Genomic DNA, 27,026 nt, shown 5'->3' with positions numbered 1-27,026 from the left:
TGCCGACCGCCGTCGCGGCGCTGCTGCGCGCGCGCGGGGGCTTGAGGCGGGGCGCGGCGGCCGCGATGGCGGAGCCCTGCTGAGGGCGTGCGGGGCCCGGCGGGGTGAGAGCCGGGGCTCCCCGTTGAGGCCTTCTACCCCCTTTTCTACCCCCTTTTCTCCCCCCCCGCTTCTCCCTCCCCCCTCCCCCCTCCTCCTCTCCTCCCTTCTCCCCCCCCTCCTCCCCCCCCTCCCCTTTACTCCCTCCCCCTCCCCCTCCCCCCTCTTCCTCCCCCTTCCCCTCCCCCCTCCACCTCGTGGGTCTCTGTCCACCAGTTCTGCTCGTTCCTGCCATGTCTTTTTGTTCTTTTTTTTCCCCAGGATTATTCTCCAAGAGGATTTAGACCTTGCTTCAAAAGGTATGACTTTTCTTTTGGCTGTATTCGTTCTTTTGGGGGCCACGGAAATAAACTAAGCTTCTTTGTTTTGCAGCTGCTCCATTATAGCAGGTATTTTTCTGGAAGAGAGAAAAAACAACAAATCAAAACTTTTTCCTTCCCTGTATTGAGTTGATAACTTTACCTATTTGTACACACTGTTCGTGGTATAAAGTATATAATCATATTTTGATGTAAAAAATCAGAACATTTGCAACAGTATAAAGTAGTGTAAGAGATGTCGCCTCCCCCCCACCCCCCCCAATATTCTTTATTGCTAGACTTTCCACAGCTTTTTATTTTGGTTCATCCTTTGTGGCCTTTTTAGAGATCCTGGGATTTTTCATCTAGAAGAATGCTAAACGCTTCTATGTCTTTGTCAGATGCATCCTCTTTGTGACATCATCATATTCCTTTTTAAGTTAAATGTTATAAAAGTTATATGAAGTTTTATTTTGAAGTGTACTTTGCAAGATTGACTGAAGGACTCCCACTGGGGAAAATGCACAGGTGTTTAACTTCTTATGTCCTTGAGTAATTCAGTTTGTACAAAATACTTTGAGGTGTTGCCAGTAGCCTGAGATTTCTGTTCCTGAAATCTGGTTTTAAAGAAATTAAAGCCTTGTTTCTTTTGTTCTTCACTGCCAGTTAGGAAAGTGTTGTGTTTTCCCTGTAAACTCTGTGAAATGCCCCTGTGTGATTTCCTTAGTAAACTGTTGAGACATGTACAAAACCAAGTGTCCAATGCTAAATCAGACATTATTCTGATGAAGAACTACACACAGCCCAGTGTGAGGCGTGTAATTAATGCATAGCTTTTTTTTTTTACAGGCTCCTTTAGTAAATAACTTTTTTTTCCTTTCCTGAAAACTGATCTGGATCTTGAGATCTGCTGGGAGCTATAGATGCATGTATATTTACTTTCTTGTGGAAAATATAAATAGATTTTAATGATTTTCTCGTGTATTATATGAGCCAGAGGATAATTAGCTATTTGATGTTAGCTAGGTGTAGTTGTTTAACACCTTGTACCTGAGGACAGGAGTTTTTCTTTTGCTGTCCTAATGAATGAAGTAATTCAGATGAAAGTCCTGTGGGATCAGGAATTCTAGGAATAGTTTGGTTTCTTTTCAAAAGGACTATGAAGACATTGAAATACTGTGCACCTGTTTTCAGCACACAAATAAAAGAGCCAGAAGAACCTCTGAAGGAGGCGCTTGAATGCTGTGTCTTTCATTCTTCTGTGATGTGAGTGGAAGCGTATCTATCGCATAACATGAACTCATTATTCCACTGTGCTGCCTGACATGGTTAAGAATACTTGTATCTTGGATATGTCACGTCAGAGGAGCTGCAGGGTTTTTGAATTAGAAGGTGGCAAGGTACAGATTATTAAAAAAAAAACAAACAACCCTCTCTATGGTTTGTGGCTTTCTCCCTGCCTGTGTTTGAGATCTCGGGGGAAGAGGGCCTGAGGAAATATCTCTGGATAGTTGATTGTTTTTTATGTGCTCACCTTCCCTCATCTATATGATCTATCGCAGGTATGTGTAGAAATACATCGGACTTTTCTTTATGAGAACATATGCAGTAGATACTAGGCCTTGGCTTTGTATTCAAATGCTTGCTAATATCAGTCTTCTCTAATGCTTCTTGAAGATGCCTGCTGCCTGTGAACCAGTGCTTGAAGCTATTGAAGATACTGTGTCAGCAGAAGATTTGAAGCCACGTGATCGGCAGTTTGTAAGAAAGAACGTTTTTCCAAAAGTGCGACAACGCAATTCACAAAAAAATACTCAGGCAGACGATGATCCCCCAAGTGACAGGTAAATTCTTCCATCAACCCTATCTTGTTGCTTTGCTCATATCTTGTGTGCACTGTCAGCTTCTAAAAATAAGGTGGAAGTTCTCATTATCTCATAGTGTAAAATTTGAATACAAGATAAAAATGAGTAAAATAGTGTTTATAAAATGTAGTGATAATGAACAATAAATCCTGAGCAGATTTCTTGTCCTAGACAAACTTTCTCTAGAAATCAGTTATGACTGAGATATTGATTAATGGAGTAATCAGACTGGAAAAATGGTTCCTGTTACTTCAGCTTGTATGTGTAAAACATTCCTGAAAAATTGTCTGCTTCACCTTAATTACCTAAATAGAAGCTGAGCTCTTCAAAATGCAGTCCTGGAGTAGCCTTGTGCCATCTGGAATGAGAAATAAGAATAAAATCCTGAGACTCACGAAAGGCTTGAGGCTGGAAGGGACCTCTGGAGGTCATCTTCTGCAAAGCCCCTGCTGAAGCAGGGCCACCTACAGCCAGGTGGCCAGGACTGTGCCTAGCTAGTTTTTGAATATCTCTAAAGAGGGAGATTCCACCACCTCCTTGGGCAACCTGTGCCAGCGCTCAGTCAGCCTCACAGTCAAAAAGTGTTTCGTGATGTTCAGAGGGACCCTGTGTTTCAGTTTGTGCCCGTTGCCTCCTGGCCTGTCACTGGGCACCGCTGAAAAGAGCCTGTGTCTGTCCTCTTTGGACCCTCCCTTCAGGTATTTAATATCCATTGATGAGCTTCCCCCGAGCCTTTCTCTTGCAGGCTGAACAGTGCCAGCTCTCTCAGCCTCTCCTCTTAGGAGAGATGCTCCAGTCCCTTAACCATCTTCATGGCCCTTTGTTGGACTGTCTCTCTTGTGGGTGCATCCCATCAGGGCCCAGGGACATACCTATGTCCAGTTTGCTGAAGTATTCCCTGACCTGACCCTCTTCCACCAAGGGTACATCTTCCTTGCTTCAGTCTTTCCACCTGGCTTCTGGAACCTGGGATTTCCAAAGGCTGTACTTGTTGTTTGTACATCCTCCTGCAAGTGACATAGTGAGACTTCTTTTGAACTTACTGTTTTATTTCAGTGGAAATCGTATGCAGTAACTATGGAACGTATCTTTTGTGTTTTTCCTTCTTGTGATTCCCCTAAGAGCAGAATCAACTTTCTGCTGCAGTGGAATTGATCAAAGTATAAATGAACTCAGTTATCGATTCTAGTTTCTACTGCATTTCAGAGATCTGGATTTTGGTTGGTGCCACCCCCTGCTCCCCCTCCCCCCCGCCCTTAATTTTGAGCTGGTGGATGAAATTCCCCTGCATTACAAAGGTGGAAATAAAGTATGTCTGGAATGTGCAGGAAATTCGATTTTGGTTTCTCATTAGTGTTCAGAAGAGATTTTTATAAGCATAACAGTCCACCTTTATGTGAAGCCCCATTCTGCCAGGAGTGTGTGTATAGCCGAACCGGTGGCTTATAGATACTTGACACTAGCACTCCATTCTCCGAAGTATTCAGGAGAATACTGTATGTTATTTAACAGGCTGTATTTTAGTGTTTTTGACTCAAGAATGCACATTGAATGTACGTTGTTTAGACAGTAGGAATGCTAAATACATTGTACATGTGCAACACGTGTTGCACATGTCTAATGATCATTAATGTGCCATTAACAATTTTTTGTTTCTAGCTAGGGGAAGTAGCTTTAAAAAAAGAAGCGTGGGGGAGGATAAAAAAAAAAGATGTGGGCAGGGCAAAGGATGGTGTTGCAGGATGTCTGTTGTTCTTGTACTGGCATCTTTAGCTCATTGGCACAGTTATCCCAGGATTGTCAGTGAGAGCTTCTTGCAGAATTTTTTGTTGGTTCTTAAACCATTGTGTGTGCCAGCTCCATGGTGCACATCTGCCATGCTGCTTCTGTAGCCCAGAAAGGTTGGGATATGAGCTTTCAGATGTTAGTGTGGCTGGTGGCAGGCTTAAGTTAAGAATTTATAAAGGTGCCTTGTATGGAGGGAACTCCGGTCAATGAGTGCCATAATATCAAAAGGCTGCAGTTTAGCTCTACCTGTTTGCTGGTGGCCTCATTTCAGTGCAGTCACTTGAAGATCCCTTGTTAAATGATCATTTTCAGAAAGTGAGTTGTTTGGTTTGTTTTTTTTCAATACAACTGCCGCGTACTGAATCTCTTCTTATCCTACAGCTCTTGTACATTCTCCATTCTAAAACTCTTTTCTTGCCACTTGTGGTGGCTTGACCCTGGCCAACAACTGAGCAGCCACCCAGCCACTTGCTCAGCCCTCCTCTCAGTAGGCTGAGGGAGCTAACTGGAAGAGCAAAAGCGAGAAAACTTGTGGGTTGGGGTAAAGACAGTTTAAGTGAAGGCAAGAGTAAGGATAAACTTCAAGGGATGCAAAAGCAATTGCTCACCACCTCCCACAAGCAGACTGATGCCCAATCAGTCTCAGAACAATGGTTAGTTTGGGAGGACCAAACCGCCAGTTTTTATTGCTGAGCATGATGTCATCTGGTATGGATTATCCTTTTGGTCAGTTTGGGTCAGCTATTCTGTCCATGTTCCCTCCCAGCCTCTTGTCCATCTCCAGCCTGCTTGTGGCAGGGTGGAGCACGGTGGGCAACAGGAGGTTTTGATGCTGTGCAAGCACTGTTCCACAATAGCTAAACCACAGCTGCGTTATCAACACTGTTTTAGTCATAAATACAAAACACAGCATCATACAGGTAGCTGTGGAGAAAGTTAACTCTATCCCAGCCAGATCTATTACCCGCTCCACTAAACTCACATAATTATAATGTTTTTCCCTGCCTGTTTTGGAGTCGTTACTGTTTGTGTTGCTTATTTTATAGTTGAAGAATTACAATTAATTGAGTCTGTTCAGTGGCCCTGACGGGGAAGCGTGTTCCTCTTTTAACTTCTTCGTTAATTTTTACTTATCAGCGTTATTCCTGGTGCTCAGAAAGTCTGGATTCGTACATGGGGATGTTCTCACAGTCATTCAGATGGTGCATATATGGCTGGACAGCTGGCTGCATATGGATACGAAATGACAGGGAACAATATGGGACAAGTCGCATAATTCAGTTTTTTGGGGTGAATGTTCAGAGCTGTCAAGCTGTTGTTGAATGTTTTCAGTCTTAATTACACTTTTTTAAAATGCCCCTTTGATCTCTTTCTGATTTGAAGGTGAGGAGGTAAAGTGTTTTCTTGGCATTAAGGAGAATGATTACAAGATGAGTGCTTTCAGAATGGTTAGGTTTTCCTGACAGGGCAGCCATCTGATAGATGTCATGCAGTGCCTTTTGTGGGCATTTTGCTTGCTAAACTGAATTGAAAAGTTTTCGTAGGAGTGGAAGGGAAAGATCTTACTTCTTGGCAGAATCTAGCTGGTTGTCTGATTGTAGCTGGTGGAACCCAAGTGCGAGAGAGAGAGAGGAAGGAGAAGTGTTGTCACTTAGTGATGAGTGTGTTTGCTGCTGGAGCAGAGGTGAACTACTCCATGTGAATGATCCTTTGTTTTGGGAGGGATGATCAGTATGATGGAGGCGGGATGATCTAGGATTGTATCTTGTACATTTGAAAGGGCTGAAGATGCTGTTTTTCCTTTCCTTCCAAATACTTTAAAACACTGCCTGTCATCTTGTTCCACCTCCCCAACCCTAAAAAAACCCCCAAGCTTGTGGTTGTGCTGGCCACGTTTCATCTGCTTAATGAAAAATGTGTTGAAAGGAAAGCTTGTAGAAAGCTGAAAACACAGATTGATGTTGTGTTTCAGTGGAGAATTATTGTCTGAATGCTTTTGTGTAACTTACAGAAAAAGATTTTGGGATTCAGGTAGACAAGAATTGAACACGAGTCAGCAATGTATTCTTGTAGCAAAAAAAGGCAAACTGCATCCTGGGCTGTGCCAGCAAGAGTGTAGCCAGCAGGTCTGGGAGAGTGATCCTTCAGTTCTAGTGGTACCTGTGAGACAGCGTTTGGAGTGCTGTGTCCAGTGAGCCAGCTTGCGCCGGGTTTTGGGCTCCCCAAAACGAGAGAGGTTGATGTAGTGGGGCGAGTCCAACGGAGGGCCACCAAGATGGTTTGGGAGCACACGATGTATGAGGAGAGACTGGGAAGACTGGGTTTCTTCAGCCTTAGGAAGAGAAAGCTCATGGAAGATCCTAGTTGCAGATAGGAATAGCCAGTAGGAAGGTACAGAGAAAATGGAGTCAATCGCCTGTCAAAGGTGTGCAGTGAAACAAAGGACAGCAGAGTCTTGCTGTTGACAAAGTGGCAGTTAAGATTTTTCGCATCCAGTGCGTAACTTATTGCTCATGCTGTCCACCTTTCTATAGAGGAAATGCCAATATAGAAAGTTTTCCAACATTTCTCGAGTATCTCTCGTCAGTCCCTTTTTAAGAAAGCTTGTTATTTTTTTTACAGTGAGTCATCTGGGAAGTTCAGCTAGAATGTCAAGAAGGGATTTAATCTTTTTTGTACTATACAGTGAAGTAGTTACTCAGTAGGTATTGCTGACATAATCCAAATTTCAAACATTTCTTGAAATTAACATTGTTTGCGCTATGCAAAAAATAACAAAAAAAAAAAGTTTTGCAAGAGCTATTTTCTAAATCGATGCCTCTGTCTGTTGCTAGAATTCGTTAGTTTAATGTCAGACTGTTCTAAACTTGAGGAAAAGATAGAAATATTCACTAAGGTGAAAGATTGTCTGTTGTCACAGCATCTTGGACAGCTATTACCTAAATAAGTGTTTTGATTAGCCTGTTTCCTGTATGTTCCTAAGCTTTAGAGTCACCAACACTTATTGAAGAGATGCTGGAATGAAGTTCTGGTTCTTGTAAATTAAATGTGACCTTTACTTGCAGTTACTGCTTCATTATAAGGGAAATGGTCAAGCACTGTTTCTAGTGTCTTCTATCTAATTGCAAGATTGAAGAAAAAAAGAGGGTAGAAAAGACGCATCGGATAGACTTTTATTGCTAACTAGGAGTTGTAACAATGCAACCTGCCTTGTAAGTTGGCTTAGCTGAAACTGGGCATAGGTATAATGATGTGTTCTAATGATAGAAGTAAGTTTTTATGACTTGTTGCAAAAATCTTATTCTAATATTATTCCTTATCCCTGTTTATTGGGCGGATTTTCTACCCTGTTCTTGATTTGAACTCTGTTCAAGAGATGCGGAAGTCTTTTTTCTTTTCTTTTTTTCCTTGCCTTTCTTTCACCTGTTTCAAAAATGTTCTTTCTGTACAAGAACCCTTTGTTGCTTTCAAGAGTGGCTCTATCCAAAGGTGAAAACTGAGGGCTGTGCTACAGTTTTTCACAGCAAAGCCTACCTCTGTCTGGGGGGAGAGCGCAGCGTGAATCTGCAATATACAGATGTTTGTTTGGGAAGGGAATTCAGTATGTGTGCCACTTAACAGTGCTTTCTCTCCAAAAAATGGAACCGAACGTGTATAGTCAGACATAGAAGGAATTGACTTGTGAAGCGGGTAGTCATATCAGCATTTGTTGGCATCTATAGGTTTCTGGTTCTGTGGAGTGGATGGGTTTTGGCCCAAGCTTCTTGAATGTATTTTGATGGATGAAGCAGTTAAATATGCTTGGTTTTTTGTGATAACTGTTACAAATCTGTAATATAAAAACTCATCTACACAGTGTATGTAGGTGAGCAGGCACTTCTTTATTGCAGCACTGGACGCACAGGGGATCACTCCACCTAGTGTGCGTGTTTAGTTTCTCTGCTACAGAAGTTGTATACAATCAAAGTATACATAGTCATCATATTTCCAAGAAACAGTTAACATATTCATACAATTTCCGAGAACTCATTAGTATGTGTAAATGCTCGTGACGCATGCGCCTTCAGGTACACAGGTGGTTGTCTAAGGTGCTCTGGTGGTCGTCCATAGTCTTCCTCACTGCTTCAGTGAATGTCCATGAAGGAAGTAGCAGTACAAGGGGAAGGAAGGCTTTTTAAAAACCACGTACTGTAGTGTGCTATTGAGAGGCATAAAAGAGCGGGAAGTTCCCAATATCCGCTGATCCTACTTTCTAGAGCACTAATCAAACATTTTCTGTGTATGTGGTTGAGATGTTTATCAACCTTCCTGGCATATTGTAAGAATGAACTGAATAACTTTTTTTTAAATTATTTTTCTGCTAACATTATGCTCAGTGGTAGCTGAGACATGCATGTAAGAATAATTAAGTAACTCTTCTTGACATGAATGTGGTTTTCCTCTTCATTCTCTTTTTCTTTTCAGTGGAATCTGGCTGAAAATCTATTCCGGTTGTTTTCAGCCAAAAAGGACAATTTGGAAAATGAAGTCTGAACCACCAGAAACTGTTTCCTTGGGCTGTGCTGCTCTACGTGATAGAAAGCCTGGGTACTGGAAGAAAGAATACCTCTTCAAACAAATAGCTGCTGTCAAAATGAGAGTAAGGCGACTTGTTAAACCTGTAGATCCTTCTACAGGTCTTCCATGTAAAAACAAAGAAGCTATGAAGTAAGCAATGCCTTGTCACAGAAGATGTTGACTTGAGAACAATGTACAGACTATTAATGACTTGGAAAATGCTGGGGGGATAGGGAAGTAGAGCTATAAACTATGTATCATAATGGGAAGATACGATGATAGCCTATAAATGACCTAGCCTGAGAAACACAAGTAGCAGTTAGTAGAAATTTTAAATTTCTGTTGGAAGCATAGTTTAAGTTTTGTCACTTTGAGAATCTTTTTTTTTAAACACCCCTCTCCCTTCTCGATTCCTAAATAACAGAGCCTCTGGCTTGAGGTGGAGAATTGTTCTAAAGGACAAAAATGGAAAGGAACACGTAATGGAGAAGGCAAACCTGTCGATTAAGGACACATCTGTTACTGTACTTTGGTATAGTACAAATTGGCCATGCTTAGACATCCTGTCAAGCCTGAGACTGTTTGGAGTTATGCCATTGCTTCCTGACCAAAGCAGAGCTCCCAGCAAGAATGGGTGAGTGTTAATAGAGGATTTTTGAGGGGGTTTTTGTGTAACTGGTTGATAATGTGTCTGTAGGAGCTATCTGGCCTTGGTTTGACTTAACAAGTTAACTCTTTCTTAGAAAGCCTCTCTGTAATATTTCTTCCAAAGCGTGTGTCCTTTTCTTCATTGCTCGGGCTTTTTAGCAAGAGATAGGTATAATCCAGCAAGCTCTGACATGAATTTATAGGTTAATGTAGCTACTGGCATGCAAGATACAGACTGATAGGTCCTGCCTTGGCAAGCTGAATCTAAGGCATAGCTCGAAATGCGCATGAAACAAACATGTAAATCTAGGAGAATTTAATGTGAGACATTTAGAGTGGAACTGCTGATGGCTACAATGGGGTGATCTCTGTAACTAAGGTTTATTTTTTTCTGTTGGATAGGTGTGTATGTGAATAGAGGGAACTTGGTGTTTGGCTGCGTGTACAATATAAGTATATGCATATAAAAACAATAGCCCACAGCACAATGTGGGATAGCTGTTGTTTTGTAACTTAAGTGTGTACTATATTCTTCTGGCATTATATTCTGAGCAAAGATGTTTAAATTAAAAGTGTGTATTTGAGGTATGTACGTATTTGGTTGCTGTCAAGGAGTTTTCCACATGTCTCTGTCTTACGTGTCATTTTAATACATACAGTATCGGCTACATGCTGCTTACACAAACCCCGTAGCAGTAGAGCTCTGAAAAGAGAGAATTGTTGTTCACCTTTGTGAAATGTTGTTCACCTTTGTGAATTTCAGTTGTTAGGTGTTGAGATCCTGCTCGTATGCTGTAGTTGTTTAAAAGTGATTTTATGGCTGTGCATGCTGAATGCTTTCCAAACTGTTTCCATCATGTGCTGTTGGTCAGACTTCAGAGTGAAAAATGAATTGGGCTGAACTTTTACATAAATAAGGAGACATAGTCTTGTTGCTACATTCTGTCTCTTCTTTTCAAAGACCTCGTCGACGTTCCTTAATTGCTGAATACCATCTTGCTAACCTGACTGAAAGTAGTGTAGCCGTTGGTGCTGATGAGCTTGGCCAGCTCTTCAGTCTGAATCCAGCACTCTTAGTAGGACTTTGGGAGGTAAGATAACATTTTGTTTCAATACTTTATTATGACTTGAAGAAACAGATTCTTTTGCCTTGTAGTTTGGGATTTTGAGAGTTTTTTAGGGTTTGGGGTTTGGTTTTTTTCATCTTCCTTTTTTTCTCTGAGTTTTGAAAGATCTTGTCTAAACTAACAACAAGGAAATACAGGTAGGGACAGCTAGTTGATGATTTATTGTATTCTAAAGAGCTGTCGCAGGAGTATCTGTACTTTTAAAAAAGAAAAATCCACCTCTAATTCAAAGAACCATTATGTGTCATAGTGTATTAGATACTGTACTCGTCTTACTTCTGTGTTCAACTGTATTTATTTTGCAGTCTTCACATGCCAGAGTTTGACATCCTAAAGATATTTTAAATTGAATGGTTTGAGGAGAGACGTGTCTCTTCCCCTGACTCATGCCTTGCCCTGTCCCCATCACTCAAAGTGATGAATTCCCACAAGGCAACTTTGCTAGTGGTTTCCTTTAATCTACATCACCGGGTAGTCGTATCCTGCTCCCGCAGTAGGAATGCTGTAAATTGAGCCCTTTTGGGGATACTCAATTCTTGGTATTCAGTGTCTAAGTTAAGGGGTTAGTCTCTGCAGGCTGTGTGTAGAGATGAATGTCTTCAGAGAGCAATGCAGAACATCTGAAGTAGACTTCTACTCTAAAGGAATCTGCGTCATTGCACTGGATACCCAGAGCCCTAGGTGTCTGCCTGAAGTCGCATACGGTTGGATGCTATGGAAGCCTGCCTCAGGTGCTCTGCTCTTGGACTGAATTCGGAGGTGGCAGCTCTTTCTTCCTCCCCCAGCCATGTTACTGACATAGACTTGTATTATTTGGCCCTGGCAAGGAACTACCCTCAGGGAACCTGTGAACAGTTGCTGTGAGCTGTGTCTCGTTTCCATCGGGAAACTCTTGCTACCTCAAATGTGCACAATCAGCAGAGGAGTTGTTTAAAACCACAGAAGGGATATTTGTTTCACTCTTCCTTAAAGGTGTCCATTTCCTAGAAAACTGGAGCCTGGCTGACCTGCGTGAGCCTATTATGGGTTGCCTCAATCTCTGAAAAGCTCTGATCAGTGAAGAGCCGTTTCTTTCGTATCTTCAAAAGTTTAGTAGAATGGTGTCCCTGCGTTGGTGTCCCTATGGTCATGCTAGCGCGTTACCCCTTCCCGTGCTTGGAAAGAGAACTCTTTCAGCATCTGGAAATGGTTCCGCCATCATGAAGTTCCACAAAGTTGTTAAGCACTGAGTGCCTCACTCCAGTATATTTTTCCTGCTTACTTTTCTGAACAGCTGTTCTTATTCTCTCTGTGGGCAGAGTAACATTAGACAGTTAACTGTAGACGGGTGTAATAATGTTAAAAATTTTTGAATGTCCTTCTGAGTTAGAGCAGTCTCAGACTTCATTAGTCTGCTACCAGCTTTCCTTTTAGGTGTCATTTCTTTGATTCTCTTGATGTACAGTAGTTAAATACGGGTTGTCTAAATCACTTGAGAACAGTCTCACCGTAGCGAACCACTGGTAACGTTGCAACAACAGTTACGGTATATTGGCTGTAATTGCAGTAGTACCTCTTTCCATGCATGTACATCCCTGGAAATGTGTTCAGTTCACCACAAAGTTGAAAAAGAGCTCAAATACAGCTGATGACTGTATGTTTGCACACGTGTAACAAACAGACCGTGGGAAAAACCTGTAACTGTGGCTCTGTGGTTTCTAAAGACTTTGTTGGAAGATCTTGGCTTCAGCGTGTTCACCACTTCCCTGAGCTTTCTAGAAAGAAATCTGGCCTGTGTTGAGTTAAAACGTTTTAGTATAAGATGGGCAGATGACTGGAGCCATGTGAATTTGGCACTTCTTTGGGCAGTCAAGCTTTTCAGTTGGGTGCCAAATGTTCTCCGCTTCAAATAAAGTGGACATTGCTGCAAGCTGGCATTGGGCTGCTTTTGGCTGCAGGATAATCTTTTGCCAATTGTGTGTCAGAAGTTTCTCTCAAAAATTGTACATATTGAAAATCGAAACCTTCACGATGGGCAGCTGTTCTGCATTCAGAGAATATCAGCTTCTGCTGGCCGGTGGCTTACTGTTTGCCAAAGCTGTTTCATACAGAAAGAATCCAGTTGGTGTTTTTTACAGGGTTTGATGATTTCTGTGACCGTAACCTTCCCCAAGCACAAACACTCGGTATGCTGTGGGGGTATCCTGTGAATGGCTCTTGAAGCAGGTCTCAGGAGCTACTAGCCTTTTCTTTGAAAGTAGCAAGACCTTTTTATCACTGCGGGCTCCCAGTCAGATATGTAATCGCAAAAGCAAATTTACCTGCTCTTGGCACCTACAACATCTGCAGTCCGTTCTACAGCTCCACTGCCTGAGGTGTGAAGAACCACATCCCTTTGTTTCCTTTCAATCTGCCAAGTGTGAATTTCATTTCAAGTTCTCTGTTTCTTGCATGATGAGGCGCAAACCGTAATTCCTTCTTCTCTCCTTCTCTTCCCTCATGATGCCATAGATCTTTTTCCACCTGCCTCTGAATTGTCCTTCCATAACACCTCAACTGCATTTCCTTTGCTTCATTTTAAGCCCATTCCTCCTTGTCCTCAACACGGTGCATGGGGAGAAGTCAATTCCTTGTTTCTTTGCAGCATCCTTTGAGACATTTAGAGGCCCTTACACAGCTCTCTTCTGCCTTCTCTTCCTGACCTTAAACAACAAGTCCATTAAGTCCATTCACCCTGTGATTAATCCTTCTTCAGAGACCATGTTTTCCAAAAGCCTCATCCTTCTTAGTCGTATTCTCCAGGTGCCTCTGATAGGCATGTATCTCTTTGGAACGGTGATCCTCAGATACGGACACTGTGTCAGCAGAGACCCCAGCCCAGGCATGACTCTGGGAGCAGTATTCCATCAGCCCTCAGTGATTTGATCGAGACTAACCTCCGTTAGCCTGCTTATGGGAACACCAGGTGCGAGGGTGTGGAGGCTTTCTGGAGTCCACATCCAGGTACCTGCCCTTGACAAGCTGTTCCGCTGTCAGAGAAGGAAACTGATTTGTTGCTCTTTTTGCACAGCCCCCTCTTTGTTGTCATTTTTTGTTGTGGTTGCCTGAATACACCCAAACTATCATACAGAATATGTAACTTAATTTTTTAGTAATGGCTCTCTGGATTATACTATTCTATCAATATCCATACTTAAATTTATCAATGGTTATTTCTATTAATATTTATTGATTGGCATTCTTGATATTTGAATCAAGATGGGAAAGGTAAGGAATTTTCCAAGCAGCATCACTGGTGCATATCAGGTCACATTGTCACAGGACTCAAACAAGACTTTTCTATTCGATTCTTCATCGTTCCATCTCGTTACTATTAGTTCCTTAGAACAGAATAGCGACTCCCTGGTGAGGTTCCTATGGTATCTTGTTTCTAACTTAAGAATCCTAACTTATGCCTTTGTATTTTATTATTTTATTTATTAATCAAATTTAAACTTTCTATATGATCATATTGTGATTATTTTTTAAAAAATCAGAGTATTTACAACAATTCCCCCCTTTGAAAGTTTTGAAAATTATTTCAATACTTTCATTTTAATCGGTTAAGTAGATTATGTGCATCAAGTATAGATGCCAAACGAGTTAATCGATTCATCATCCTCCAGTTTATAATATATTCTTGATAAAACAAGACTGATTAAAAATCAATATCAGGAGAACAACGATAGGGTGGCATAACTTATTTAGGATGCCTGTAGCAGTAGGTGACCACCCGAAAAGAGTGTCCCACCATTTATGTTCCGCATCCTTTTCCACCCTCCCTAAAACACGGTGTATTGCTTCCGCATTGTGATGAACAGTTATTAAAGTTCTTTGTCCATTTTCCTTGACCTTTTTCAAAATTTTGATTAAATCCTGGTGTTGTAGCAATTGTTTCACTAAAGTGAGATTCAATCTAATGGGTGTAGGCAGCAGTTCCTGAATTAATGTGTAATTAGATTGCAAGAGCTGGTGAGGTGTGACTGGAGTCAAATAAGAAAAAAAATCACGTCCCATGATTTCAGTGAAATTACAAACACAAAAATCTGAGTGATTCCTAGGATCTATAACTACATCATCTACGGATATAAAATCACAAGCTGTTCTCAAACATACACAGCCCTTACCAATATATATATAAGCACTGTTTCAGGGTTTTCGTCAGGGCGAGTCTCAAAATGACAAACATTTTGTTCAGTATCTAAACAGATATCCTGACCTCTGATTGCATTACCTTCACAGATGAAGCCTTGTTGTTCTCGTACAACAACCCTTGTTGTTCAAAATCTACAGTTTGTCATTTCTGTCCTATTTTCTGGGCCCATACTTGATGCTCAAATGGATAGAGTATGGTTCCATTGTGATTCAATCCTAATGCCATAACAGGGTAAGTCGAATATATTGAAGCATTGTGTATAGTTCATACAAAAGTTGTGGCTGTACTTGTGACGGGATCGTAGGTAAAGTTTACCAAATTCCACCAGGACTGGAGTTTTTTCTCTAAATCCGTGGCACTATCCCAAATTATTTTCCGAACTTCAGTGGGGAGAGTGCCTTCTTCACCCTCTCTTATGATTGAAGCAGCTACTGATTGTGCCCACAGTTGAGCCTGGATAGAACTGGGAGCCAAAGATAGGTTATCTTGGACCACACCGAGTCCATCTTCAATCATTTCCTGGTCGTCTACATTCACCTTTTCCCACTTCGGTAATATGTTTGAAAACAGCCACTGATTAGTTTCTAAAGCCAATAGGGAAGATTGCAAAGGCTGTTGCAATTTAGCCAGTTCACTAGTTGTAGTAGCCAGTTTGTCTCCCGATGTATTTTGCTAATTTGCCTTTTTAATGTCTGATTCATTCTTTCTACTTTTCCACTTGATTGAGGCCTCCAGAGGGTATGTAAATTTCAGGTAATTCCCAGAATTTTACTAATATTTTGTATTATTTCTGTAATAAAATGTGGGCCTCTATCAGAAGATATTCCAATAGGTACTCCAAATCTTGGAATTATTTTCTGTAACAACCATTTAATGATTTTCTTTGCTTGATTGGTCTGACAAGGAAAAGCTTGAGGCCATCCTGTAAAAGTATCAATCCCCACCAGAATGTATCGATACCCTTTTTGTCTGGGTAATTCTGAAAAATCAATTTGCCAATAATCTCCAAGTTGTACTCCCAATTTCAAGGTTCCCATTGGAACTCTTCTCTTTACCACCGGATTGTTTGGCAAACAAATCTCACACTTGGCAGAAATCATTTTAGCCTTTTCTAACATTCTTGTAGACGCCACATATCTCTTTAAAAAGGTGACTAATGCTTCTGGACCCCAATGGCACTCTTTATGTTTTGTTTGTAATATTCCTCTCATTGGAAGTGGGGGAATTACTACCTGTCCCTGAACTGTGACCCACCATCCTGCAAAATTCCTTTTTGCATCTAATAACTTCCCTAGTTTCTCATCTTCCGAATATTGAGGTTTCTCTTTTGGTAATGTAATGTTCTTTGCAGGAATCAATGCCATTTGTAAGGCATTCCTTTTTGCTATTCCTTTAGCTGTTCTATCAGCTAATTGTTCCCTATAGCTTCTTTCATATTGCCTGATTGATGTGCTTTACAGTGCATGACTGCCACTTTGATCGGTCTCTGGACTGCTTGTAACAATTCCAGTATTTCCTCTTTGTATTTGATGTTTGCCCCTTTGAGAGGATAATAGTCCTCTTTCTTTCCATAATATCCCATGGACACATACTACACCAAAAGCATCCTTTGAGTCAGTCCAACTATTTACTCTCTTTCCTTCGCTCAGTTCTAACGCCTTCGTCAAGGCTATCAGCTCTGCCTTTTGCGCTGAGGTATTGCTGGGCAAAGCATATGCTAGCAGAGACTCTCTTGCCTGCTCAGTCAAGGAAGCCCTGTCCCTGGGCCAGCAGTCCTTATTCCTTGTGCTCCTCAAAGAAGGGTCCTGTGGTCATAGGAGCCAAAGTCCTGACTGTGCCACCAGCCCCATGGTGCTAAGCAGCAGGATGTGTTTGCTCCTCCTTGAGCCTTCCTGAGGACAGCCCTGCCAGGGTGACGGGCTCTTCCCCCTGGATGTTGTGGGGATGAGGGCCTGATGAGCTTCATCAGCCTCCCTGGAGCAGCATGGCCCTGAGCGCCCAGTGTGCTGCAGCCACTTGAGACTTCAGGTCAGGGTGGCAGAAGGATGCCTCTCCCTAGCTGCAGGAGGAGGGCTCTGATGACTGACAGCCCCCTTGCAGCCTTGCCTTGCCTCACCCTTCTGCCTGTGCTCTACAAAGAGGGCATCACCTGTGTAGGGGCAGGAGCCCCCCCCCTTCCCCTGCCTCTCTGGGTCTGTTGTGCAGATGAGCAGTGCATGTTCTAAGTACAGAGACGTCTCTACTCCATAAACAGCCTCTATTCCCCATACAGGCAGAGCGCCCTGTACTTACTACCAGTGTGCACCAAGTGTTTGCTCTGCAAAGAGAAAAGCCTCACCTCCCCTGTTTGTGTGCTTCTGTAGGCAGAGCGTGCCTGATGTACAGAGACGCTCCCCCTCCACCCCCAGCCTCCCCAGATTTCCTATGCGGGTGGGTGGGCAAGCCCTGCCTCACCTGGCCCGTCTCTGCTCCGTAACCGGCATACGGTCTGTGTCCTGACAGGGCAGTGGAGTGCGGTGCTCTCCATGTGTATTCTCCGTACAGCCATTTTTACAGTCTGTCTGGTGAGAGAAAGCTATTGCCCCACCTCACCCTTCTGTTGGTTTCTGTCCTCTATACAGCCAGCGTACACTGTATAAGCAGACCAAAAAGCCCTGCCTTGGCAGTACCTAGTCTATGACTAGACATGCTTTGCCTGCATACAGTCTATCTACAGACAAAATGCAGTCTGTATCTGGAGAGAAAAGCCTCCCTGTCTCTTTTCTGATAGGCAGAGTATAGCCTGATAGACACTGCATACTGAGCAAGCAAGCCTGGCTTTGCCTGTCCATGCGTAGTGGTGAGGAAGACAGTATGTAGTCTGTATAGCAACAGAAAAGCTTCCCCTTGTTGCAGGTATGTTGCGTGTACGCAGATGGTTGGTATTCGATGTCGAGGTAGGTGAGGCACTGCTTTTCTATGTACGTGTATTACATTTAGCCCATATAGTCTCTGTGCGGACAGAAAAGCCTCTCATCACCTTGTGTGCATATATTCCATGTATGCGTAAAGTATGTGTATCCATGTGCATGTCATGGATGCAGGACATGCATGGAAGTCAGGACAGCATACGCTCCACGCACAGAGAGAAATGCCCTTCCTCCGTTGCCCTTGAAAATGGCTGTGTTCCATGTAGAGACAGTATTGACTCCACATAAAGACATCAACATTCATACTGGACATAAAGCGTAGCTTCCCCTCACCTGTCTGTCTGCTTTGTGCAGTCCGTATGCAACTGACACACTGTACGTCTATTCCGCACGTTCTATGTGTGTGTTCTGTGCAGAGAGTGCATCTACGGAGAGAAAAACATGGTTGTGCTTCCTGTGTCTGTATACTTTTTTTTCTGTGTAGATACTCTGTCTTCTGAATAGAGAGAGGAAAAAAGCCTCAGTGAGATGAGGTCAGCTGAGGCTTCTCTTCCTGCAGATACTGTATCATGTCTGTGGATGTTCTGTATAGACCGGGCGGGGGTGGGGGGGTGTGTGGGTATCTATGTTGACGAAAGACATGTATTTGGATGCATCTCCTCTCCGTATATATTCTGTTTATACTTGCTGCATGTTTTCTGTGTATATTCTATGCGTATGAAGGTACCTAGATGGTGTCCTAGCTGTGTGTATTTTACATGCAGGCAGAAGTTGCCTCACTTGGGCAATGCAGGACTTGTTCCGTACGTAGAATATATGCAATGTACAGACAATGTAAGTGAAATGAAGCAAGCTTCAGCTAAGCAAGGTGAGGCTATTTTGTTTCCGTGTAAAACACATCCTGTCTTGTTTATGCCCCGTTCACAGATGCAAAACCCTCAGCCAGACTCTTCTGAGTGTAGGCAGGTAACATACTGTCAAGTTCTAGTCAAGCTATAGATGGCAAGCAGGGACATAGTCCAAACCCTTTTGTCCATCCGCGGAGGCTCTGCTGTCTGCATGTCTTCTAGCTTCAGCCTGGGGAGCTCGGCTGAGCCTTCTGCATTGCCACGGACGTGGACTTTGTGCTGCTTGGGTAGCAGGTGAACAGCGAGGGCGAGGTGAGAGTGACCAGAGGAGCAGAGAGGTGTCTCCCAGGTGAACTGGGAGCTCTGCAGGTGGTCATTTGAAGGGGCTGAGGGGAATGTTTTGGGGGCCACCTTGTATCTCAGCGAGAAAGGGCCGCCTGTGGGTTGCGGGTTTCCTCAAAGGCAGAGAAGTGGGTTGTGCCCCTGTGGAGGTGCCACCTGTGAAGGGTGAAAGCTCTCTAGGAAGCATGAAGAGCAGTTGGCCACAGAATGGGCTAATCCCTGTGCAATAAATAGCAGGGGTCTGGGAAGAGGTGTGGCATTTGTGTCCCCATCAGGTGCAGTCTGGCTCTGCGCAGGCAGCCTTTCCGTTGTGGAAATGTGTAGCGTGGCTCTCTGGCACAGCAAAAGGAGGGAGAAATGAGGAATTTCCCAGGAACCCCTAGGAGATGAAGAACTGGGATGCATTCAAGGACTTTGAGAGGACTTGCTAGGAATGACTGTCTTTAGGAGATTGGCAGGAACATTGTAGAGTTGTTGGCTAGGAATTTCCGAAAGGGAATAAAAATAGCTATTCCACTGCTGTTTTCTAGGATTGCCCACACTAGTTTTGAATCGTGTGAGGAGCACATCACCATATGGCTCTGGAGGAGTGCTTTACTGCACCGTGGGGCTTTTCTCGCAGTCCTGCACTGTGTGGCTTTTTTGGAGCTTTCTGTCGGGGGCTTTTTGGGAGCGCTTCACCATGGGGCTTTTTGGGAGCGCTCCATCACTTGGGTGTTTTGGAGCTCTGCACCCCGGGGCTTTTTTGGAATGCTTCACCATTTTGTTTTTTTGGAAGCCCTTTATGGTTTCACTATTTTCTGGAATGCTACAGGACCCGGCATTTCTGGAGTGCATCACCGCGCCACCCCAGAGGAGTGCTTCACCATTTGTTTTTTCTGGGAGTCTGTCACTGTTTGGCTTTTTGGGAGCCCTCTTTGCGGGGCTTTTTTGGTTCGCTTCAGCAGTTGGATATTTTGGAGCGCTTAACCCTGGTGCTTTTTAAGAGTGCTCCATCGCGGGCTTTTTCAGGGTCCTCCCTCGTAGTGGTGTTTGGAGCTCTCCACCCTGGGGCTTTTTGGGAGCAGTCCAACCCGGTGGTTTTTTGGAGCTCTGCACCCTGTGGCTTGTTTAGAGGGCTTCACCATTTTGTATTTTGGGAACCCTTTACAGTTTTGCTATTATATGCAATAGGACGAGACCTGGCATTTTTTGGAGTGCTTCACCGCGCTGTCCTGGAGGACTGCATCACCATTTGTTTTTTTGGGTGTCCTTCACAGTTTGGGGCTTTTTGGAGTCCTTCACAATTTGGGGTTTTTTTGGGGGGAGCCCTGCACACTGGGGCTTTTTTCAAGGGCTTCAGTATTTTATTTTTTTCTGGGGGGGAGCCCTTCACAGTTCTGCTATTTTTTGAAATTTTACCAAACCCGGGATTTTTGGAGTGCTTCACCTCCCTGCGCTGCCCCGGAGGAGTGCATCCCCATTTGGTGTTTTGGGAGCTGTTCACCATTTGGTATTCTTTTGGGGAGTCCTGCACCCTCTGTGTGTCTGGGGGCTCTGCACCCTGGGGCTTGTTTGGAGTGCTTCACAGTTTTGTTTTTTGGCAGCCTTTTGCGGTTTTGGTATTTTTTGGAATATTGCAAAACCCAAGATTTCTGAAGGCCTTCACAACACGGCCCTGGAGGAGTGCCTCACCATTTGGTTTTTCAGAGCCATTCCCAGTTAGTATTTTCTGGAGGAGTCTTGCAGCGTTTGGTGTTCTTTTGGAGGGAGTAGTGTACCATTTTAAGGTTATTTTGGGGGAAATTCTGCACAGTTTGGTGGGTTTTTTGGGAGTCCTGCAACCTGGGGCTTTTTTGGAGCTCTCCAAGCCGGTCCTTTTTGGAGCTCTGCCCCCTGAGGCTTGTTTGGAGGACTTGACCATTTTGGGTTTTGGAGCCTTCTATGGTTTTGCTATGTTTTGGAATATTACAAAACCCGGGATGTTTGGAGTGCCTCACCGCGCCACCCGGCAGGAGTGCCTGACGATTTGTTTTTTGGGAATCATTCACTTATCTTTCTGGGGGAGTCCTGCAGCGTTTGGTGTTTTTCTGGGGGACTCCTGCACCCTTTGGGGGCAGTTTCTGAACTGTTTGGTGTATTTTGTGGAGTCCTGCACCCTGGGTCTGTTTTGAAGCTCTCCAACCCGGTACTTTTTTGGGACTCTGCACCATGGGGCTTGTTTGAAGGGTTCACTGTTTTGTTTTCTGGAGCCCTTTAGGGCTTTGCTGGTTTTTGGAACATTACAAAAGCCGGGATTTCTGGAGTGCCTCAGCCTGCTGCCCCGCAGGAGTGCCTCACCATTTTGGGTTTTGGGAGCTGGTCACCGTTACCTTTTTGGGGGATTCCTGCATCTTTTTTTTGGTGGGACTCCTGCAGTGTTTGGTATTGTTTTGGGAGCACTCCACCCGGGTGGGTTTTCGGAGCTCTTCACCCTTGGGCATTGTGGAATTATTGCTGGAGGTGACTTAGAAATTAAATCTATATTTGCATTTTTAGGAAAGGTACAGCACTGAAGAAACTTTTGGGGTGGAGTGTGGTGGTCATGCAAGAGTTCCATCCCGCAGAAGTTCCCTAGGCAACCTTAGGTGTTGGCAATGCCAGGGGAGCTTGGTGTGCTGACTCTAAGAGAAACTGTACAGAGGGTGGAGCAGAGTAGAGACACCGCGGGCCGGCTCTGTGATAAGACAGGAACTGGAAGGTGCTATGGAACAATGAGATGGAGACTCCCCCTGCTAACTAGGATAGGTACCTGGTCAAAGACAATGCTATTGTACAAAGATACAATAACCTATTTAGTGCGTGTAATGGTGTGTAGCGGAGTGCCTGGGAATGGGCCGACAGTCTCTCACCTTTTGACAAAATACTCATTATAATCTCATTGTAATACTAAAAAACACACCTCCATCCCAAAGCTACCCACCTCCAAGGTGCGACCACCCCTCACTGAGCCTGCGCTCTGAATTTTTCTTAGTCTCTACTTTTAAAAGCAAAGCGAGAAACTTTTACACCAATTACAACAAAGACAAATATGACTAGAGTCACTCAAGCTCCACCTGTAAAGTAAGAATAGTATAAAAGCTTAAGAGAGGAGGGATGTTAGGGAAGATACCATCGCAGACCTGCTCTAACATCTGGGATCAGTCGACGGGCTGAACCTCTCTTCCCCCCCAGAGGGATGCCTTTGAGTAAGATTTGGACACTTGGCTATACCAAGTGTCCGTCCCCCCCGGGAGATTTGGCAACCTCTGTAGAGTTGTTTTGTGATTTAATGCACTTGTAGCCGGCTATAATTCTCATATTAACACTTGACTATCCCACGTGTTTCCCCGGGAGATTGATAGAGTTGTTTTGTGATCTAGCGCGCTTGTAGCCAGGCTGTATTACTCATATTCATACTATTTGTACCACCTTTGTGGGCAGTAGTTCTATCACCGGCAATCCAAAAGAACTTGTGTATCTGTCACTTTAATAAACTACACTATTTGTTAACCTAGCCGTAAGAGTTCTCATTGAACACAGTTAAATTCCTTAAGGGTGGCCGTGCTAGTTCATGCAACGTGGCTAGACTGAAAGTGTATGGAGTTACAAGTGCATCCATAATCGTTAAGATTCTATCTATCTATCTGTATATGAGTGTGTGTGTATATATATATGTTTATATAGAACACGACCGGACTTGTAATACAGGAAATGGGCACCACCCAGAATCTAAGCCTAGCCGCCCCCAGCCCCTCTGATATCTGAGGACAAGCTGGAACGCACGGGGGTTTATTTTCTGCCAAATTGCTCAGTCCTTTTAACGTGACAGGCATGTTTTCAGTGGTTCACCATTTTGTTTTTTGGAGCCCTTTATGGCTTTGCTATTTTGGGGAATATTACAAAACGGGGGATTCTTGGAGTGCTTCACTGTTCCACCCGAGAGGAGGGCAAACCGTTTATTTTTTGTTTTCCTGGTAAGTCTTGCACCATGTAGGGTTTTTTTTGGGGGGGGACTCCTGCACCATTTGTGTGTTTTTCTGGGGAGTCCTGCATCATTTGGGTTTTTTGGGAGTCTCCAACCCGGCACTTTTTTTGAGCTCTGCACCCTGGGGCTTGTTTGGAGGGCTTCACCATTTTGTGTTTTGGAGGCCTTTATGGTTTTGCTATGTTTTGGAATATTACAAAACGCGGGATTTTTTGAGGCCTTCCTGTCACTGCTTGGGGGCAGTACAGCACCATTTGGATTTTTGGGAGCCGTTCACCATTAATTTTTTGGAGGGAGTCCTGCACCGTTGGGTGTTTTTTTGCGGGAGTCCTGCACTGTTGGGTGTTTTTTTGGGGGGAGTCCTGCATCGTTTGGTGGTGTTTTGGAAGGCGTCCCTGCACCATTTGGGTTTTTTGAGGGGGAGGTTCTGCAGTGTGTGTTTGGTATTTTCGGGAGTCCGGCATCCTGGGCCTTGTTTGGAGCTCTGCAGCCTGGTACTTTTTTGGAAATTAGCACCCTGGGGCTTGCTGGAGGGCTTCACGATCTTTAATATGACTAAGTACCAGGTGCATTTGTTATGAAGTATCATTTTATTAGTAGTAGTATTATTTATCATTTTATACATCTCTTTCCAATAACACAAGCCCAGCAACGCCTTTTAGATGTCCTGTTTTCAGAGGTTAAAGCCATCACTAAATGACCTCGACTTACCAATTTACACTCCTCCTGCCAGTCAGTTCACTGTCTCAAGGAAAAGAACAAATCCACATAAGGTACCTCATTCCGTTGGCCTTCCCTCCTACAGGACAACATCAATTGCAAAATAGTATTATACTTTGAAGTCCCATTAGTTGGCCATTTCTCTTGATCTTCTAAAACATACAAAGGCCACCAATTATTACAATACTCAATCCTTTGACTTTTACGCAAATCATCATGCAACTCATTCCAATGTGTCAATAAACCTCCCAAGGGTGACGTCTTTGGTATCTTCCCATCAATGGCTAAATTCCCCGCACTCTTACTCTTAAACAATTTTGTTAATGCCATTATGTTTATTATTCTTATATCATTATATTATCAAAGACCAAATTAGCAAATGCAAATGCCAATTGTCTCAAATACACAAATGTCCAACCCAGCAATAGCTTTCGCTTATGACTTGCGGGCAGATGCCTAGGCTTCCAATGCAAACGGGTACTCTCAAAGCCCCAACCCTGCGAAGCTTTCGCTGCGCCTTACAGGCAGGCTATCCAAAGAAATTCCAAAGAAGTAGTGCCTTACCCTTTTCCAGGGTGTTGTGAGGAGCTCGTATGGGTCAAGAGCGATGGTCCTTGCCGAGAATCCCTCGGTGCCGGCTGGAGTCTGATCGGCACTCGATCCCTTCCAGTCTCACTCGCAAGGTCCCATCTGGGTCGCCAAAACTCTTCCCCTAAGTCGGCAAAACCAAGAACTTTCTAAGACTGAATTTGAAGTTTAGAAAGCAGGCACTTCTTTATTGCAGCGCTGGACGCACAGGGAATCACTCCGCTTAGTGTGCGTGCCGAGTTACTCCGCTACAAAAGTTATATACAATCAAAGTATATTTGATTCATCGTATTTCCAAGAAACAATTAGCATATCCGTAGGATTTCCAAGAAATCATTAACATATGTAAATGTCCGTAACGCATGTGCCTTCAGGTACACTGGTGGTCGCCCAAAGCCCTCTGGTGGTCATCCATAGACTCCCTCATTGTGTCCGCTAGTTGAACCCAATCTTTGCGCATGCTCAGCTCAGTTGCAAAATTCCGTTCCCCTTTAATCTTGGAACCTCCAGAAGAATTTCTTGGTTTACTAACCAGGCCTACAACTTACCCTTCTCTTGACAGGAATATCCTCCTTATCGACAAAGCTACATTGTTTAATCATTAGTTCATAATCAAATCATAGATAAAGCATACCTAGTTACCATTACACAAATTATTTCTCACAAAATATATCACGGTTTTTAACTTTTGTGGATTAGTCTCTTGATTATACAATTCGATCAATATCCATACCCAAGATAATCAATGGTTATTTCTCTTAATATCCATTGATTGGCATTCTTGATATTCCAATCAAGATGGGAAGGGTAAAGGGATTTCCAAGCAGCACCACTGGGTGCGTACCAGATCCCCATAGTTACGGGACTCAAACAAAACTTCTCTATTCGATTCTTCATTGTTCCATCTCGTTGTGATTAGTTTCTTAATACAAAGCAGTGACTCCCTGGTGAGGGTTCCTATGGTTACGAGTCTCAAGACACACCAATATTCTAACATTCTATTTCTACTTGCAACTAAATGCAGTGATTTTACAACAGCCCACCTGAAACTGAAGTCCAGTTCTGGACCCGTTCTGTGCAGAGTTATAGGATGAGTCATTTTCTTGTAGGTGAAGTGGATCCAGATGTGTATCTTGTGTCACCTAACTGTTCAGGGCACAGATTTCTTGTAAATCTCAGCTACTCAGGTCACCTTCTCTGTCAGTGCTGGAATAAGAATTTTAAGTAAGATGGATTGATACCTGCGTGCTGGTGGATTCTTCTTTGGGAGATCGCAAATGGCCTTCGGCTTTAGGGTCCAATTTAACCATGACTCCAAATGAGAAATAGAAATACCTTTTTTATTTCCCCCCCCTTGACCAGCTGCAAGGTTTTGAAGTGAATTGGCCCCTGTATTCCTTGTAATCAGAGTAATGCCTGGGGCTCTGCTGGTGGGGTATGTGGGTGTTGAGAGCTCAGCTGTGCCTGTGATTGCTGCTGCTGCTGTGGTTCCTGGATTCACACATGGATGAAATCTGAACACAATCTCTGTTAACAGCTGTTCTCAATCTGTAGGGAAATCAAATGCTGAGACTGAACTACTTAACCTGAACCCGCTTTTTCTTGCAGGGAAGATGCTGCATGAGATGAAAAGCCTTGTCCTCGAGGAGCCAAAGTGTTGGCTGGATGTTATCTCTGTTTGGAGAAAGCTTCATGGGTGTGAGGGGCAAAAAGACAATGTCTCTCAAGAAAACCCATCGCTTCTCAAGAGCAAATCAGAAGAAGAGACAAATATTGCAAGCGACAGGCAGAAACCCAAACAAATGAGAGAGACCGTGTCTGAGCAACGTCAGACGGAAGCTGGAGAGAGGTGTGTGGTACTAGAGAGGCAGAGATCACGTTCCTGCCACCCTCTTCCTCGCGTGCAGACTCTCACCGGACTTTCCCTTTATTTTCTTCAGACTAGGCAGCCCCCAGCGCTTCAGGCCCGGGGGTGGCTGTGGGGCCACCGGCCCTGCAGCAGAGATGCTCGCCTGTGGGGGGGAGCTGCTGGCTCCCAGTGTTGTCCCAGCAGTTGGGTTCTTTACCCGGTGTGCAAGAGGCCGATACACACACAGAGTCGAGTTTATTTCATGTTTGCGCAGAGATGGGTGCTAGGTGGTAACTCCACAAGGCTAGCACCCCTCGGTAAACACACGGTTCAGCATTTCTACGTTCCGAGCAACAGTTACCAGTATTTTTTACAGTTGAGCTTAGTTGCCCTCGTTCCCATTGCCTCTTAGGTGCCTCGTCTTCACTTGAAGTCACAGGATCCTCTCTTTTTCCTGCGCATATCCTGTGAGGAAGGGGCTTTTTTCTTTCCTGAGTTGTGGTTATCATTAGCGGTGAGGATCGTGACATTACAGCCCGAACGATTATACTCTCGATACATCCCAAAACGATCCAAACTACTACAATCAGTATTAGAAACACAATCAGAGTTTGAACTAAGCTCTGTAACCAACCTATTAAGGAGAACCCCATCCCGTGAAGTATTTTATTTAACCATCTCACTTTCCCTACTGTTCCTCATTAAAGCAATTGGTAAAGCATCCACCCATGGAAGTCGAGTTTCTCGGCATAATTTTGAGATGTGCCTTTTAAGAGTCTGGCTCATTTTATTCTTTCCTTTCCCACTAGGCTGTGGCCTCCATGGGGTATGTAAATCCCATTAAAATTGGAGAAATTTTGACACTCCCTGGACCACCTCTGAAACAAAATGAGGCCCATTGTAAGAAGATAGCGCTTCAGGAATCCCAAATCTAGGGATTATTTCCTTTAATAGAATGCTTTAACAAGCTCTCTAGCCCGATTGGTGTGGCAAGGGAAAGCATTGGGCCATTCTGAAAATGTATCTACTAACACTAGTAGCTATTTCTATTGTCTATATTTTGGTAACTCAGAGAAATCTAGTGCTGACAGAGGCCACCCAAGAAGAACTTAATCCTCTCTCCTCCACTGCAGGGTGACAGCGGTGGTCCTCTCGTCTGCAAAGATAACAACGCAGACTACTTCTGGCTCGTTGGAGTCACCAGCTGGAGGAAAGGCTGTGCGAGAGC

General features: G+C 43.8%; 1 protein-coding gene across 2 annotated transcripts; it reads left to right on the top strand.

Annotated features, from left to right (window-relative positions):
* Nucleotides 1–66: 66 nt before the first annotated feature.
* On the top strand, nucleotides 67–25,839 carry LOC132321750 (F-box only protein 15-like). 2 transcript variants are annotated; one of them, XM_059835189.1, is made up of 7 exons: nucleotides 67–104; nucleotides 361–398; nucleotides 2,076–2,242; nucleotides 8,516–8,758; nucleotides 9,033–9,242; nucleotides 10,218–10,347; nucleotides 25,558–25,839. In XM_059835189.1, exons 3-7 carry the CDS (start codon nucleotides 2,076–2,078, stop codon nucleotides 25,576–25,578), a joined length of 771 nt encoding a protein of 256 aa, XP_059691172.1. In that variant the 5' UTR covers nucleotides 67–104; nucleotides 361–398; the 3' UTR covers nucleotides 25,579–25,839. The 2 variants fall into 2 exon arrangements, with proteins under 2 accessions (XP_059691172.1, XP_059691173.1); XM_059835190.1 differs by lacking the exon at nucleotides 10,218–10,347.
* The last annotated feature ends 1,187 nt before the right edge of the window (nucleotides 25,840–27,026 follow it).

The sequence above is a fragment of the Gavia stellata genome, unplaced genomic scaffold (assembly GCF_030936135.1).
Source record: "Gavia stellata isolate bGavSte3 unplaced genomic scaffold, bGavSte3.hap2 HAP2_SCAFFOLD_44, whole genome shotgun sequence".
NCBI lineage: Eukaryota > Metazoa > Chordata > Aves > Gaviiformes > Gaviidae > Gavia > Gavia stellata.
Note: the sequence above shows the minus strand (reverse complement) of the source record. Positions and strands in the feature narration are given on the sequence as shown.